The sequence below is a fragment of the Peromyscus californicus genome, unplaced genomic scaffold (assembly GCF_007827085.1).
Source record: "Peromyscus californicus insignis strain IS unplaced genomic scaffold, ASM782708v3 Scaffold_17__1_contigs__length_78620276, whole genome shotgun sequence".
Taxonomy (NCBI): domain Eukaryota; kingdom Metazoa; phylum Chordata; class Mammalia; order Rodentia; family Cricetidae; genus Peromyscus; species Peromyscus californicus.
The window spans coordinates 45,013,224-45,030,502 of NW_026294469.1; the positions used below are offsets into that span (position 1 = coordinate 45,013,224).

Consider the following 17,279-nt stretch of genomic DNA (forward strand, 5'->3'; position numbering starts at 1 on the left):
ACCAGAGGAAACCTCCAGAATGGACCAGGGAAGGACTCAGGAAGTTCCACCTGTAGTTAAGAAGTTATTGACAATTGACGGTTGTTGGGGAAGGATCCGTTTTCTTCAGGGATACAGCCCTTGAGAGGCTGCCCATGGTCTAGTAGATGGCCCTATATCCATGCACACTAGCAACTTTAAGTGGACTCAGTGGGTTTTTAAAAAACAAAACAAACAAACAAAACACATAAAGTTGTGAGGGAACAGTGGAGGGAAACAGGAGAAGAGCTGGAGGGGATGGAATAAGGATGAATTTGATCAAAACGCATTATATGAAATTCTAAAAAAAAAAAAAAGAAAAGAAATATAAGCATTTAAAAAAAAACAAGAAAAGAAGTTGACATTGAGTCAGAAGACCTAAGTTCAAGTACCAGGTCCTCCTCTCATTAGGTATAAGAGCTGGATTCTACCCAAAGCCTGTGCGGAACTCATCTGGATGACATCAGATGCCTTCCCACTTCACAATAACATTTACCATTTAGAAAATGGGCAGATGTTTTAAAATATGGAGTAGATTTTAATTTATTGTTTATGTGGCATGCTAGCTTCCCATTACTCTAACAAAATAACTGTAAGTTAGACAAATCAACTCATAGACAAAGAAAGGCTCATTTTGGTTCACAGTATTGAAGATTTTGGTCCCTGATCAGTTGTACCATTGTTTTGGAAGTTGCTAAGAGGAAGTGCAGTGTGGAGAGAGGGCATGCCATAGGGGACTGCTCACCTTCTGGTAGCTGGGAAACAAAAGAGAAAAAGTAGGAAGAGCCAATATCCTTGAGAATAGGCCCCTGTGACCTAATTGCATCCCTTTAGACCTCGTCCCTAAGGATTTACCATCTCTGTGATCCTGCCCTAAGCTGGGCACCATACTTTTTAAGGAACACTTATTTAAACCACAGCGTGTGGCATCATTTGTTTCGTTTTTTTGAGGAGTGTTGGAATGAAGGGCTGAGATGTACTTCAGTTGGTACAGTGTTTGCCTGAGATGCACAAGGCTCTGTAGCTCAATCCTCAGCACCACACACAAGCCAAATGTGGTGAGTTCAAGGCAAGCAGGGCTCGTGGCCCTGCATTAAAAACATTAAGTAAATAAGAGGTTAATTTAAATCTTTAAAATGTAAAGAATGCTGAAGTGAAGGAGGTTTTGTATCGTGTCTTCTGTTCTCATGGAACCAGATATATGCTAGTGGTTTTGAACTACCCTTTGGCCCTAGGACCTTCCGCCACTCTGTCCTTTTCCTCTCAACACAGGTGGGGAAACACGGGTTTTGTTTCATCTCTAGGCAGAAATCTTGAGTGATTAAATGTCCTAACATACACTGTTACCCGGGTTGGAAATTCTGGTTCAAAAATCTTTCCATTGATTTCAAATGTCTTGTTATTTTAAAGGTTCCATGGAAGATGCTTCCGAGGCCTACAATACACTCTTCCACTGTCAAGGTTGTGTTCACCAGACTTTCTTATTTAATATTGAGCATTCAAACGTGATCAGCCTCCAGTAATATTTCTCAATTTGGATTCTTACAAACTTTTCTTTAAGTCTTAGAATTAGCCGGGCGGTAGTGGCACAAGCCTTTAATCCCAGCACTTGGGGAGGGAGAGGCAAGTGGATTTCTGTGAGTTCGAGGCCAGCCTGGGCTAGAGAGTGAGTTCCAGGACAGGCTCCAAAGCTACACAGAGAAACCCTGCCTCAAAACAACAACAACAAAACAAAACAAAAAACAAAAACAAACAGCACAAACCTCTTAGAATTAAGCTCTCCAGTGACACTGCTCTACTGTCTTCTTCCTCTCTCAAATTCTTTCCATTTTCCCCTTCAGATAACTGGCTGTAATTGAAAACACAAATGGACTGATAAGTGTTTCTGGGTTACTTTGACCATGAATCCTGGGCACGGGTAAATTATTATAGAGCCTCCAGTTTTCTTGAAAAATCATAGGCACCTTCCAAAATGTATCATCAGACTGTGAGTAACCAACCATACTGGCCTGTGAAGCCAGTTAATGCCTAGTCATATTGACTAATAGATATACACCCTGCCATGTTCTGTGAATTAGGTAACCATTTGGTCACACACCACAACCACACCTCTACTCAAATTTCCAAACTCATTCTTTGAACTCTACCCTTGAACTTGTGACAGATGCTCAGTGGATCGGACCAATGCTAAGTAAAGGTCAACATTGGACCAATATTCTAAACTATTTGAAGCTTCTACCTCCAAAAAGATGAGTTCACATTTTTCTACCAAAGTTATTTCAATAACTGGAATAACTATGAGTTGGAATTCTTCTTTGATGTTAGAAAAGAATTTAGGTTTCCAGAGGCCTGAAGGAAGAAAAGTAATGAGTTTCCCATCAGCACAAGGTCAAAGTGCCTCCAAATCTTCAGCAACACCATCTGCCTCTGTCCTACACATGAGACCTCCTTATTGACTGACTGATGCTATATTGTATACACTGTGCTTGATTTGATTGTATAGTAGTTGGAAGAGAACCTTGATTAATTGTTGGTGGGGGTACAAATTAATACAGCCATTGTGGAAATCAGTTTGAAGATTCCTCTCCCTCAAAATAGAAATAGAATTACCAAAAGGACCCAGCTATCTCACTCCTGGGCATATGTCTAGACAGCTCCATAGCCTAGCACAGAGACATTGGCACCCCCATGTTTATTGCTGCTTCATCCACTGTAGCAAAGAATTGGAATCAATCTCATTGTCCATTAATGGATGAATGGATCATGAAAATTTTGTGTGTGTGTGTTGAAATACTACTCAATTCTAATCGAAAATGGAGTTTAAAAAAAATTGTAGGAGCTGGGCTGGGCGGTGGTGGCGCACACCTTTAATCCCAGCACTCTGGAGGCAGAGGCAGGTGGGTGTCTGTGAGTTCGAGGCCAGCCTGGACTACAGAGTGAGTTCTAGGAAAGGCGCAAAGCTACACAGAGAAACCCTGTCTCAAAAAACCAAAAAAAAAAAAAAATCGTAGGAGCATGGATGGACTTAGGATGTATAATATTAAGCAAAGTCACACAATCTTAGAAAGAAAAACACCCACATGTTCTCTCTCATATGTGGAATGTGGCCAATAATATATGTGAATATGTAAACAAATGTACATGTGGATACAGTACACATGAAAAGAGACCACGAAAGTCTCAATATTAGATGAAGAAAGACAATGCAGGTGATGAACGTGAGTTATAGAAGAAGATATAAAGCTAAGTGTCTTTCTAGTTCTGATTCTGTTTATCAGTCCTTTTGGTTTTGGATAAGTGTATAAAATATATTGGATACTGAAAGTGTAAAATTGAAGGTGGAGCTTCAGAGCTTCTGTCTTGAATACCAATTTGCTTATTTGTTTGTTCTAGACAAGGTTTCTCTGTGTCACCCTAGCTGTCCTGGAACTCTCTGTAGACCAGGCTGGCTTCGAACTCAGAGATCTGACTGCTTCTGCCTCCCGAATGTTGAGAGGTGCCCCACTGCTGCTCAGCCAGAATGCCAGTTTTAACGGCAGAGAAGTTCACTGAGCTGTATAGACTTTGGTTCTGGTTAATTTTTGTGTGTGACGTTTTTACCTATTTGCCATTTTTGTAATAAAATTTAAAAAAAATAGTAACTGGAAGAATAAACAATTAGCGTTTGGTGGTGTGATTAAAACTTAGCAAGTAAAAACAAGGCAGGTTCCTTACTGCTGGTAACTTACCCACAAGCCCCACTTCTATGACCTCCCCTAGCTCTGCCTCACTTACAGCCACACCACTGAAGTCCTAATCTGAGACGCTAAAGAGTATTTTAGCGCTCTTTAATTCAACTGTAAGGGTGTACCTGAATACTTACCCATCAAAACGGAACGTTCAACACATGGAACCATGTGACCCAGCATGTCAACTTTTAGACAAGCATCCGAAAGAATGGAAGCTCAGGGACTTGAACAGACACTTGGTCACCGGTTCATAGGCAGCATCCTTCAGAACCGCGGACGGTAGGACGCCCCCAAATGTCCATCCGTATATACAAAAAAACACATCCGCTTATGGCAGATGTAGACATGGTAATGGAATATCCTTCCGCCAAACCATACCCACCAAGATGGTTAGGGAAGTTTCGAAGGTTGTTTCGCTGCCTCTCCCATCTCTTACCCACTGAAGAACTAGACGGGGTTTTTAAAAGTGACTACTTCTTATTTTTGTTCCCTCCTGACAAACCGAGGGGCTCTATCGTTAGCACAGAGAGGCTGTCCCCAGTGAGATTACCCTGGGTGGATAATTTAGGCGAGGCAGTGGGCTGGCCCGCCGGGCACTGGTGTGAGCCAGCACCACGCAGGGCGGCCCACTTCCTGCCCAGTCCACCCTCACCCCCATCCCCCACCCGACCCGACCCCACCCCCGCCCCAGATTAGCCCCGGGGGAGAAGACCCAGAGCAGCAGGCGGCTACTGCATTGTCTTGTGAGGCAAATGTTTCACCTGCTTGGCCAATTAGCGTCCTCTCCCAGAAAGACGAGTTCAACAGGTTTCCATTTGCTCTCCCTCTGCCTCCTGGGTTGGGGAAAAGGGCTGTCACTTTGCTTCGACCCTCCCCTTCCCTCCCTCTGGGCTCTTCCAGGCCCGGCTCGGACCAATCGCGCCGGCTCCAACGTGTCCAGGTTGGCGGGCCCCGGAGCTCGGCCGCCTGGATGCGCAGGGCTAAGGCGCCAGAGGGCCGGGAGCGGGGTGCCCCGAGTAGGGAGCCAAGTCCTGGGCTACGCCCGGGACGCGGCCCCGATGACTGAGCTCCAGCAAGAGGTGGAGGACGCCAAGCCCGCCAAAGTGCTCGGCAAGAGAGAAGGCAAAGTTGGCCCAGTCCAGTAAGTGACCTCTGGGGGTGGGGACGCGTCCAGACCGAATTGCTAGCTTGCGTTCCGATGGGGAAGGCTTTCTAAACTTCTGTAGAGACCGCCTTCCTCTGTCTCTGTCTGTCTGTCTGTCTGTCTGTCTGTCTATGTCTCTTTCTCTCCCTCCCTCCCCCTTCTCCAACTCTTTCCTTTTCTTTCTCCCTGCCTTCCCTCATTAAAGATGCATTGTCTATTTTGCGATCCGGTGGTGGTGAGAATTATTGGATCCGAAAGCATAATTGATGTTTTCTAATTCCCAAAAGAGATCTGGGGAAACTCCTCAAATCTTGGCGCCATGTCAAGAAACCTTGCTAAAATTTGCTTCAGTTCTTCCATTTGTGATTGATCTCTGGGAAGATCCAGGTGTCTCTGGTTATTGGATGTCATGTGTTGATCGCTTTCACAATAATGTGTACTTTATTTGATTTAGAGCTCGTGGCTGGCTCTCAGAGTTCCTCTTCACTGTTTCCACCTAAGAGAGAAGTAGTTGGAAACAAGTAATGCTTTCCTTCCAAGTCTGTGCACACACACACACACACACACACACACACACACACACACACACCACACACACACACACACACCATTTACAGTAGCGTGAAGGAACCCTGAAATATGTACTAAGACAAAAACACTTCAAATGCTGCTGTGTCTGTACTCTTAAAGCATTTCCGTGCATATTGGATTTGAACATTATCTGACCTGTAAATCCTTCGCACTGAGAACAAATATTTCCATCACAAGGATTTACGCCCTGTAAGGGTACTCTCTTTCCTTTCTGGTGCTACTTTGAATGCTTGTTTAATAATCTAGAGGTGTGGTTCTTTTAAATGATTGTTATTCTTGTTCCTCTTTTTAAAAGAAAAAAAGGAATCTTTGACTGTTTGCTGATATGCTCTGTCACCATAATGTGTCAGAACGTATCACTGCAACATTAACTAATGGCACAATCAATATCTAAATAAGCCCAATTTTCTTTCATGCTATTAAGTTGTTGGTGGGCCTGGAATGTTTTATTGATACTACTATCAATGATAGTTTCTAAGAGTAAAGACTCAACCTGTATGACTATCATGTAGGTGTTTGGTTGTTGCTGGTGTTCTGTTTGTGAATCACAGCCCTGTTGCACGGGAGGACTTTTCAAGCACGACTGCAGGCTCTAGATCAGCATTTCTCAGCCTGTGGGCCATGACCCCTCTGGAGGTCGAGCGACCCTTTCACAGGGGTTGCCTAAAACCATTGGAAAACACAGACATTTACATTACGATTCATAACAGTAGCAAAATTTTAGTTACGAAGTATCAATGAAAATAATTTTGTGGTTGGGGGTCACCATAACATGAGGAACTGTATTAAAGGGTCTCAGCATTAGGAAGGCTGAGGACCACTGCTCCGGATTCTATCATTTGAGTTTACATGGAAATTTGGGAAGAAGAGCTGTTAGCCGCCATGGTCTGTGGTTCCAAGGCTGTGGCCATTCTGTCTCCTAGGTCTCTGTTCCCCTGACCTCTCTCTTCTTTGCCATCCAGTGTCCAGCAGCTTAAGCTAATGTTGCTCATCCTGCACTTGATCTTACTGGAAAGGTCAAGAAGTAGTATAGTTCCTACTCCTTTTGATGAAGAGAAAACGGTGCCAGAACTAAAACCCCCATAAAACGTGTTTCTTCCTCACCCCCAAATAAAATACTAACTGTATAATAATAATTCAGATCTATGACCGGGTGTGATGGTACATGCCTTCAATTCCAGCTCTCTGGAGGCAGAGGCAGGAGAATCTCCATGAGTTCGAGGCCAGCCTGATCTACATAGCAAGTTCCAGGACAGCCAGGGCTATATAGAAAAACCCTGTCTCAAAAACCCCAAAAGTAAATAAAGAACTCAGATCTAAGAAAAAGATGAACTATTAAGTAACACCTGTTTATCATGTTTATGTATACTTTATTTCTCCAAAGAAAACTCAGTATGGATAATCCTTTCACCATGATATAGACATTGTGACTAGAGCATTGAGTGGCAAAGGGGACTAGGGAACCTGGGTCTTGAAATTCCTAGTCCTAGATTGACCCAAGGCAGTCTACTTCCAGTTACACAAAGAATAATAATTCAAGTCTACTGAACAGCTGCCAAGCTTTGAAATCTCCATGTCCCGGGTGTCTAGATCCGTGGATAAGACTGTGCTTCAGATTGATTGGAAACTCTACCACAGCATTGGTATAAGTTTTGTTCATTCAATGCTTAGATATTAGGGAAATGCTTTCATAGAAAACAATAAGCCTGACCATACCGAAGCTCATAGCTCCAACACAAGCCTTTTATTTGGAATAATCCATTTCACAAATTCATTTCGGTTAACAAGTACTGCAGTGCCTACTTGTCCAATCATGTGGTCAGTTCAAAGATAAACGTGGTTTTGCATCTGTCCTTCTGGAACTCAGAAGAGCGGTCGGATGGGCAAGACTCAAATGTGGCCATTGCCACATTACGTGGACAAGGTACTGTAAAAAGTTTGACCTCTAACTGGATCTTCCGTATAGTTGAGATGTCTTAACTCTTGCCATCTTTGGTAAAATGTGGCAGAATTTGCTAACTTCTTTGTCCCTACAACGCAGCAGCACTTTCTAAGCCTGCCAGAGTCACTTTTGTTTCCATCTAGATTTTAGACATTTTCTTTTGAGCTCTTCAACTCTTGCTCTGGTGTCAGGATACGAGTTACTTAAAGAAGGGAGTGTTGTCGTGGGTGTACTAGTGTGACAATGTCCCTTGGAATCATTTTAGCTTACCAGACGTTTGTGCTTCCTTCTGTGGGCTTCCAAGTGTCTCAGTAAACATTTGTGGGAAAGTACTAGAATGGCATCCTAACCGCACCGCCTTCTGACCCAGAGCCTAGCCTCCTAGGTAATAATAGTGGGCACTGTTGAGAACGCTTGCTATGTGAGAGAGAAGATGCTCAACACTGCACACTCATTTGCACACAGAAATAAGACGGGCATCATTATAACTCCATTTTACAAATAAGAGCGTTGAAGCTCTGAGAAGCTAAGCAGGAATAATACAACAACAGCTCAGATTCCTGCCCACATCCTCTCTCTCTCTAGATAGAAACACGGGATGGTAATTTATCCCTGGGCCTTAGTTCCAGAGTCTGTACACCAGAGTGGCTCTCCATAGCCTACTCTAAAACAGAGTTTTCTGCCGAACTTTTAAGGTCCTTCTAATTCTGGATGCGCATAGATCATCTCAACCTCCTTTCCAAATATTAGCCACCTGTATGTCACTGACAGTGAGGTAGTCACACTAAGCAACCCTGTATTAAAGAGGAAACACAGAGCACCACCATGTCCATACCCAAATTACTCACAACAGTTAAGCCATAGAATCAGCCTTTATCTATTAATGAATGAAGGGATGAAGAAAATCTAGTCCATATGCCCAGTGGAAACTGTGGTATAGGGATGCTATTTGGCTTCAAAAAGGCAGGAAGTCCTGTCATTTGGGACATGAATTAACCAAGAAGACATTATGCTAAGGGAAATAAGCCAAGCTCAGCGTGACAAATACTGCATGACATCATAGAAGTAGAGTGATAGCCAGAGTACAGAGTGGGAAGGAATGAGGAGTTGTTGATCAGGCCACAGAGTTTCAGGGCTGATGAGATAGCACGGAGTGTAAAGTCAGCTGATGATCTGAGTTGGATCCCTGGGTCCCACATAGTAGAAAGAGATGACTGCCTCCCAAAAGTTGGCCTCTGGCCTCCACATGTGCCGTGGTGTGCACACGCACAAACAAAGTGAGTGTAACCTGTAATAAAGAAGACAGAATGTCAGATGGATGTTAAGAATAAATGTGAGCTATGTTGAGTAGCAAGGTAACTAAAGTGACGTAAATAATGTACATTTCAAAGTAGAAAAATATTAAATGTCTCCTCCTAAAAAATGATAGGTAGTGAAGTGCAGAATATGTTAATTAGTTTGATTTACTCATTTCATATTTTGTGTGTGTGTGTGTGTATGCCCCATAAATATATGTAGTCATGATTAGTCATTTTAAAGTTTTGATGAAGGGGGCTGGAGAGATGGTTAAGAGCAGTGGCTGCTCTTGCAAAGAACCCAAATTTGGTTCCCAGCACCTACATGGTAGCTTGCAACCGTCCATAACTCCAGTCCCAGAAGGTCTGATGCCCTCTTCGGGCCTCCAGGGGCACCGGACACATGCACAGTACAATTCCGTGCATGCAGGCAAAACACTCATATGCCATACACATAAAATAAAAATAAATACATTTAAACTCTTAATTTAAAAATTGGGGTAATGTTAGCTCAGAAGGAGGCTGCTTGAATAGCCTGTGTGAGGCCCAGCACCTGAAATATTAATAGAGAAATTAAATTTTGAAAATATTCTTACAAAACTGACAGAGGAGACACTATAGAGGAAGAACAGAGTTGAGTTGTCTCCATCCCAGCTCCCTCTGCTCACCTCTGCTTCTTTACACAGTTTTTTCTCTCCTTTCTCTTTTATCTCTAGAAATCAACTCCAGTTTCCCTTCATGTACAACCTTCTACCTATCACTAGCCACAAACAGCTCTTCCTTCTTTATCAGTGCTCACCTTGTATAGATGTCATCAGTTGTTGGAATTCAGTGTTGCTGTCATAATAATTATTCATTGTTTATTGAAGGGTTAGCTTGTACCAGGGACTGCTGTCAATTGCTGGCAATCTCAACCCACTAGATGCTCTTGGGTATCTGTCCCCTAAGTGGGAAAGGGTTATAAACTGATTACATTCCCCCCCACACACACACACACTAAATTTCTCAGGAGTTTATTCAAGGTGACCTACAAATGGTGACTTTTAAGAATGGTTTGCTGGTGAGCTAGGGAGGTGGAGACCCGTGGCTCCCTGATTAAGAAATCTGGCAAGCTTCTACCTGCATTCAGCCTGACTGTGTCAGGGGGAGCGCCACATGTTCGTTGTCTGAATCACACTTTCTGTCAGCTATTTTTAGGTACATTTGCTTGCCCATAGCTACTGCTTTTTCGGTCATTGTGCTAGACATTGAGGCAATTGGCTCTCTTCTCACCAAGCTGCAGATTTGTTGTTAGCAGGCAGTGAACCTGGGGCTGGAGCAATGCCTCGGTAGTTAAGAGCACATACTGCGCTTCCAAAGGACCCCTGACTTGATTTCTGGCTCCCTACTTCAGGCAGCTCATGACTGCCTGTAACTCCAGCCCCAGTGGCATCGGATGCTTCTTATCTCTGCAGTTCCTCTCACACTTATGAGCATACCCACACACAGACACACACAATTAAAAATAAATTTTAAGGGCTGGAGAGATGGCTCAGAGGTTAAGAACAGTGGCTGTTCTTCCAGAGGTCCTGAGTTCAATTCCCAGCAACCACATGGTGGCTCACAACCATCTGTAATGAGATCTGGCTCCCTCTTCTGGCTTGCAGGGATACATGCAAACAGAATACTGTATACATAATAAATAAATAAATCTTTAAAAGAAATAATTTTTAAAAAGATACTTTTAAAAGTGCAGTTTTCCCCTTTTTTGAACCAAAATGGATAATTTAACTGTGTATTTTATTATCTTGGCTTTCACTATTTTTATTACATTTTTCATTCTGAATTTTCATGCACCATTACATGAATAGTTCACATATAGCTCGGCATTTTTTTTTTTAACAATTATCAAATGACTCACTCCTTAAAATTATAGACCTAATTTAATAGTGGTCAAGGTACTATTACTGAGTTTCAACAAATGGCTAGAACTGAAGATATATTTCTCAGCAAATGTTATTTTGGATCATATCCTGAATAATGAGTAATGAATTACATTTGCAATATACATTTTAATGCAATTTATCTTTTTAAATCTGAACTTTAATAACTTGAGACATACAGATTTTAATTTAAGCTCAGTGGGAGAGGGCTTGCCCCACATGCGTAAGGTCCTGGATTTGACCCCCCTACACCAAAAAATAGATAAATAAACAAATAAGACTATAGAAATCTATTTAACTCCATGTGTAAGTAGAACAGGAGAATGGATTGCATGATAGAAACATTGCCTTCAAAGGACACTTTCTGGTATTCTCAGTAGTTATTTTGGGGACATTTTTTTTTTTTAACTTTAAATTCAAGTTCAAGGGGCTGGAGAGATGGCTCAAAAGTTAAGAGTATTTGCTGCTCTTCCAGAGGACCTGGTTTTAATTCCTAGCACCCATTTAGTAACTCCATTTCCAGGGAGTCTGATGTCCTGTTTTGGCCTCTGAAAGCACCAGTCACATACGTGTTATACATATGCATATATAGACAGATAGATAGGTTCATATCTATCTATATATATGCAGATAAACACTCATACATAAATAAAATGAAATCTTAAAAAAAAATTTCAAGTTTAAGTAAAAATGAGTAACTTGCAGTAAAAGTTGCCCATAAAGCTTTCCTGAGCTTTAAAAATTTTCATTACATTTAAAACTTAGTGTGTGTGTGTGTGTGTGTGTGTGTATGTGTGTGTGTGTGTGTGTGTGTGTGCGCGCGCGCGCGCACTGCGCGCGCGCGTGCGTGCGCGCATGCATGTGTGTGTAGGGGTACAGGTCAGAGGAGTTGGTTCTCTCCTACCATGTAGATCCTTAGGGATCGAACTCAGGTCCTCAGTTTGGTGGCAAGAACCATGCCAAACCATCTCACCAGTCCTCAGTTAAGCTTCTCATGGTTTTTAAATTTTCCTTTTACTACATTTATTTGTGTGTGTGTGTGTGTGTGTGTGTGTGTGTGTGTGTGTGTGTGTGTGTGTGACACATGTGTATGGAGTCAGAGGGAAACTTCACAGAGCTGATTTTTCTCTGTCCACCTTCATCGTGTCCTGGAAATAAAGCCTTGACAGCAGGCTTTACGCGCTGAGCTACCCCACCAGCTCTGTTAAGCTCTTTAAAGCTACATAAGATAATGTTGGGGTGTGGCATGTTGGGTGTACTTGACAGTCAAAGTAAAAAGTGAGGGAGTGGTCCTGAATTGGAAACAAGAGAAGAGAGTCAGTCCTAACCAAGTGCAACTTGATTTCTCTAGTGCTTTACTTTGAACTTTCGAAGTTCCCAGGAAGTACAAGAACCTATTATATGTTATGCTGCTGTCCATGTGTGTGTGCTAGTGCGTGCGTACGTGTGCGTGTGCGTGTGCGTGTGAGTGTGTGTGTGTGTGTGTGTGTGTGTATGTTCATCTATCTCTAAGTCATCAAATTCGACAACCCCAGTTCAGTGGCTAGTTTAAACTTTGGGGTAGGAATTAAACATTATACTATATTAAAAAGTGCAAAAAGTACGTTGGAAGGCAGTCCTCAGTAGGGAGACATTGAATGATAAAGATACACATGTTCTGGTTTGAAAGTGTTTGAAAATAACTGTAGTGAACCAAATCAGCTCTATGGCTGGGTTAATGTCACAGGAAATTGCTGGTTTATCCAGAGAAACAGAGTTGAGATTTTGGGTCTTCCTGGAACCTGACTGTTTAAACTGTGGGATGCAATCCACATTTGGGATATATTACTGAATGTGGGAGTCAAGAAAAATTTGGCAACAGTCACGGGTTTCTGAATGAAATGGCCACAGTTAATTCAAAATCAAACACATAATGAACCTGAGGTGTTCCTTGCCGTGTTGCATTGTGGGTTTCTGTACCGCCCTGATTCTGAGCGCAGAGCAAGTAGACGTTGTAGGGTGCATACTGTCTCGCCACATCATGCCAGCAAACACTGCCTGAAACGCCATCCCAGATCCCAGACTGTTCTCCGTTATAAACTGTGGTATTTTCACTGCACATACAAAGTTTGCTGCTCTTACAGGGATGTAACAGTTTAATTGTGGATAACAGACTTCTTAATATTTTCCTGTCATCGTTCCCTGCCCTGTATCAAATCAGTATATCTTTGGATTATAATGTTAGAATGTTTGATTTTTAAAATTGCTGTTTTTAGAGCCAGGCAGTGGTGACGCTCGCCTTTAATCCCAGCACTCGGGAGGCAGAGCCAGGCGGATCTCTGTGAGTTCAAGACCAGCCTGGGCTACCAAGTGAGTTCCAGGAAAGGTGCAAAGCTACACAGAGAAACCCTGTCTTAAAAAACAAAAAAACAAAACAAAAAAAATTGCTGTTTTTAAGTTGCTGACTTGGAGAGTATTATGCCCAGAACACGGGGACCCCCAAAAGACCACCACAGAGACCGAATCCCATATGTAAAAGCAAAGAGCCTTTATTTTCAAGTTCTGAGCTTGGTCCCTCTGTCTGTTTGATTAAGTGGTGTGAGCAGAGAGCCCTGAGCCTACATGGGTAGCGTTTTTATCATAGCAGTGGTTGAGGTGAGGAGATTTCCAGGGTTCAGGACCCTGATTGGCTGACATTTGTCTAGTAGTATCTATAAAACAAAAACAGGTGTGTGCAAGATTCAGGGACATCTGGCCATCTTTTATAACCTTATCTAATGGTTAGAATGTTTAGGATGTCAGGTACTTCCCCTTAGATGTAGGCCCTCCCTGGGTGGTATCAGCTTAAGGCTTTTCCTGGGTAGGGGTGTTGCCTGCCAGTAAGCCTGTCACAGAAGCTGTGTCTGGGCCTCTAAGCCTGTCATGGCAGCTCTATGGTCAAGCTGTTTGGGGGCCCCACTACAGAGAAATGGCCCAGGTATCAAGGACACTGACTGCTCTTCCAGTGTTTGATTCCCAGCACCCACATAGCAGCTTACAGCCATCTGTAACTCTAGTTTCAAGGGGAATCTGATGCCCTCTTCTGGCTTCTAAGGGCACTGCATGCCTGTGATGTACACATTTTAAATATTTTTTTAAAATTGTTCAGCCAATTTTAGTTTGGGATTAATACAGTGTCTGAAATTCTCCCAAACATACTTCTGCTGAATTTGTGCATAGGAATATTCTCAGCATTGACAATTATCAAATCAAGATGTCTATCAACTCTATAAGATGTCCCTTGTAGTACTTGTATCAAATATTCAACCAAAATTTAATCCTTTATATTACAATAATCAAGCACATCCATCACTAAGATATAGTAAAATTATACATATAGCAAAAATTGTTTTAAAATACATTTCTTTATGATTTATTATCAGTCACTGCTTCATTTGTAGGCCTATTTTATATATTTGTATACCCTGGGTCGTTTCTTGCTGTGGGTGTGAGTTCAAAAGATTGTTACTGCAGTTAGGGTCAGAGTCTGTGGATTGGTAGAGCTAACAAGCCAGGCTCAGTCACCTCTTCTCGATAAGCTAAATTAAAAAAGCCAAATTAAGCTGGGTGGTGGTAGTGCATGCCTTTAATCTTAGCATTTGGGAGGCAGAGGCAGGCGGATCTCAGTGAGGTCAAGGCCAGCCTGATCTGCAGAGTGAGTTCCAGGACAGCCAGAGCTGTTACACAGAGAGACCATGTCTCGAAAAACCAGGGGGGGTGGGGAGCCAAATTAATACTGAAAACCAGGAAAGGGAGATTTGCCAAAGTAGGAAGAGAGGCAGAGGACCCTGGGGACACCACCACCACCCCAGTCCACTTTTGGAGGCGTGGCCTGAGGTTCAGGATCAAGGTTCAGAGATCTGCATAACTAAGCCGTGGCCCCTCATCACTGACCCCCTCACTACACTCCGTAGTCTCCCGCACAGTGGTCTGAAAACTGCACACATCTTTCTGGGAGACAAGGTCCCCTCATGGCTGCCCCGGGGATTCAGACACCTTCCTCTAGCTCGAGATTCCAGGGAAATTCTGTCTCTTGCAGTCCATTGTTTCAGTAGTCTGTCAGCCAAGGTGAGAGCCAGCGAGCCAGCGTTGTCTTTATCACAGCTGGTTCCTGTCAGAACTTTCTGGGGGTCATAAACTGGAGAAGTTGAGAAGACCAATTCCACAAGAAAGGCCCTGGCCAAGTACGGAGCAGCTGGGCCTCCATTTCATAGCCTGTGTTGTATCAGCTCACTTTGAAGTTTAAATCGGGACCATAAGAGGTGCGCTTGGCCCAGGGCTGACATTTCCCAGCACTTCATACACTGTAGCTGTGTTGGTATATGCTAAGGGCCTGGGACGTACTATGGGGTGGAGGTGGGAGAAAGATGTAATACTTAGTAAGTAAACTGTCAAAGTTCAGAAGGTTTAAATTCTTCCAGTGGCATACGACGAGCTGGTATGTGACCCTGAGGAGTCTTTGATGGCTTTTGGCTTGGCGTTTTCGATGCAGAAATTCACATGTGCTGTGTTTCTGTGGCACCCAGCTTCTTTCAGTGTTATCGATTGGTTTTTATCACATCCGTTGCCCTGTGCTCTTACCCAGGACACCGGATCCTCACACCCTGACTCATGGCACTTCCTCTTGTGAATCCTTAGCCTTGACCTGCCAGGTTTTGTGCATGGGTTAAATCCAACAAAAGGCGCTCCAATGCCTTGCTGATCTTTGGCATCACTTTGGGCGTATCACACTTCTTCTAACAGAATAAAGCAAATGTTTTTATTCTGTTGTCCTGTGAGGCCATTATCCAGTGTTTTGTTTTCCTTACAACGCTGAATTTCAGGTGGACATCCAGTCTTGTGTTGTGTGACAATGGGAACACATTTGGAGAAATGGCGCTGTTAGGGGACTCTGCCTTGGTGTGGACATCGGAGAGTGTACTTACGACAGACTGCTGCACACCCAGCCTTTTGCTTGTTCTTGTAATGGTCTAATCTGTTGCCCCCCCAGGGCCTTAGTGAAGGAGACAGTAAAAGATTAAATCCAGCACAAGAGAAAGTGATGCAGTCGAGGAACTTGTTAAAAAGGGGGTGTAACCTGCCATACTGACAGTGATCTTTTATTTATATATATATACATATATATATATATATATGAGAGTAAATTTGGAGAGCATAAAAAGCATGGCAGTAAATATTTTTTTAAAAGTTTGTTGTCGTTATCGAACATTGTGTACCTTATAATAATATTACTATGCTTTTGTACAGTTGGCCCTACAATTATTTACCCTGTACCAACATCACCATAAACACAGAGGACATCACGATACCATGTTATAATGCTGTAATGTCACGGGAATTATTTTAATTAGTCAGTAGGAATTATTTTAACTCATTATAGCATTTTTTTTCTTTTTTCCATGCTTATGTGTATGTGTGTGTGTGTGTGTGTATTTGCAGGTGTGCGAACACACATGTGTGAGTGCACATTCACATGGGTGTCCATGCATGTGGAGGCCCAAGGTTGTTGTCTGGAATCATCCTCAATCATTCTTCCATCTTATTTAATTGGGGGGTCTCTATCAAATCCAGAGTTTGTGAATACTGCAGCCTCTCCAGCCAGCTTGCGCTGAGGATCCTATCTCTGCCCTCCGAGGCTGGAATAACAGGCCACCCACCGTACTTTCTCAGCATTTCCATGGGGTCTAAGGATCTGAACTCCAGTCCTAATACTTGAATGCAAGTGCTTTAACCACTGAGACATCTCCCGAGCCCTCTAGATCCTTTACAGTCTCATGGGCCACTGTGATCTGTGTAGTGTTTCATTGACCAGAACATCGTCATGTGACGCACGATCAGATAGAAGAAGTTCTGCACTTGGGTTGGGGGTTGCATGAGGTTGAAGGCTGATCACACACATCTGGACCACAGAGCTTAGTGAGTGGCAGACATTGCTATCACACCCCACTCCTCCCAAGTTTCTCTGCAGCATGGTTATTTACCCACACAGTGACTGCACTGTTCTAAACCATCAGAACAAAACCATCAGAACGTGGCTGTCACATGGCCTTAGCTCCGGGACTTCTGAGCCCAGTGGAGGGGGAGGTTCCCAACTGAGCAGTCCCAGTTATCACTTCATTGTCTTTTGTTTGCTTTTAGTTTTTGAGACAGAGTTTGTCTACATAGCCCTGGCTGTCCTGGAACTCGCTATGTTGACCAGGCTGGCCAAGAACTCAGAGATCTGCCTGCATTCTGCTCTGACAGAACAGAAGTGAATATTTTTCCATTGCTGCTTTATGATGTGCACTGTAGTTATTCATAAATGCCCTATTTTAAAAGCCTATAGTTGAAGCCAGACAGACTAGCACATGCCTTTTATCCCCGCACTCTAAAGGGAGAGTCTGGCAGATTTCTGTCTCTTTGTGGTCAGCCTGGTCTGTGAAGAAAGTTCCAGGACAGCCAGGGTTACATAGAGAGTCCCCACCTCAGTAAAATAAATCCCATAGTGTGGTTCTTCTTTGCACAGATGTTTCTAGAATGTTTTTCTAGAGGGCTGTGACTGATTTGTTTGAAGAGCATGTAAATATTGTCTGTTTTAAAGTAGTCACCAATGGAACCCAAGAACTTGAGCAAGAATGCCAC

At 43.1% G+C, this 17,279-nt stretch overlaps 1 protein-coding gene and 1 long non-coding RNA gene across 8 annotated transcripts in view; one reads left to right on the forward strand and one right to left on the reverse strand.

The window, feature by feature from the left end:
- Nucleotides 1-4,622, reverse strand: part of LOC128112836 (uncharacterized) — a 37,941-nt gene extending 33,319 nt beyond the window's left edge. For all 7 annotated transcript variants that reach the window (XR_008219196.1, XR_008219199.1, XR_008219194.1 and 4 more), the window contains exons 1-2: nucleotides 4,508-4,622; nucleotides 1,782-1,867 (exon numbers count right to left, since the gene is read on the reverse strand). This is a non-coding gene — a long non-coding RNA (uncharacterized LOC128112836). The remainder of the gene's footprint in view (nucleotides 1-1,781; nucleotides 1,868-4,507) is intronic.
- A 59-nt stretch (nucleotides 4,623-4,681) lies between these two features.
- Nucleotides 4,682-17,279, forward strand: part of Gramd2b (GRAM domain containing 2B) — a 69,750-nt gene continuing 57,152 nt past the window's right edge. The window contains exon 1 of the mRNA XM_052742205.1: nucleotides 4,682-4,887. Coding sequence (XP_052598165.1) covers nucleotides 4,805-4,887 — 83 coding nt within the window. The 5' untranslated portion in view covers nucleotides 4,682-4,804. The remainder of the gene's footprint in view (nucleotides 4,888-17,279) is intronic.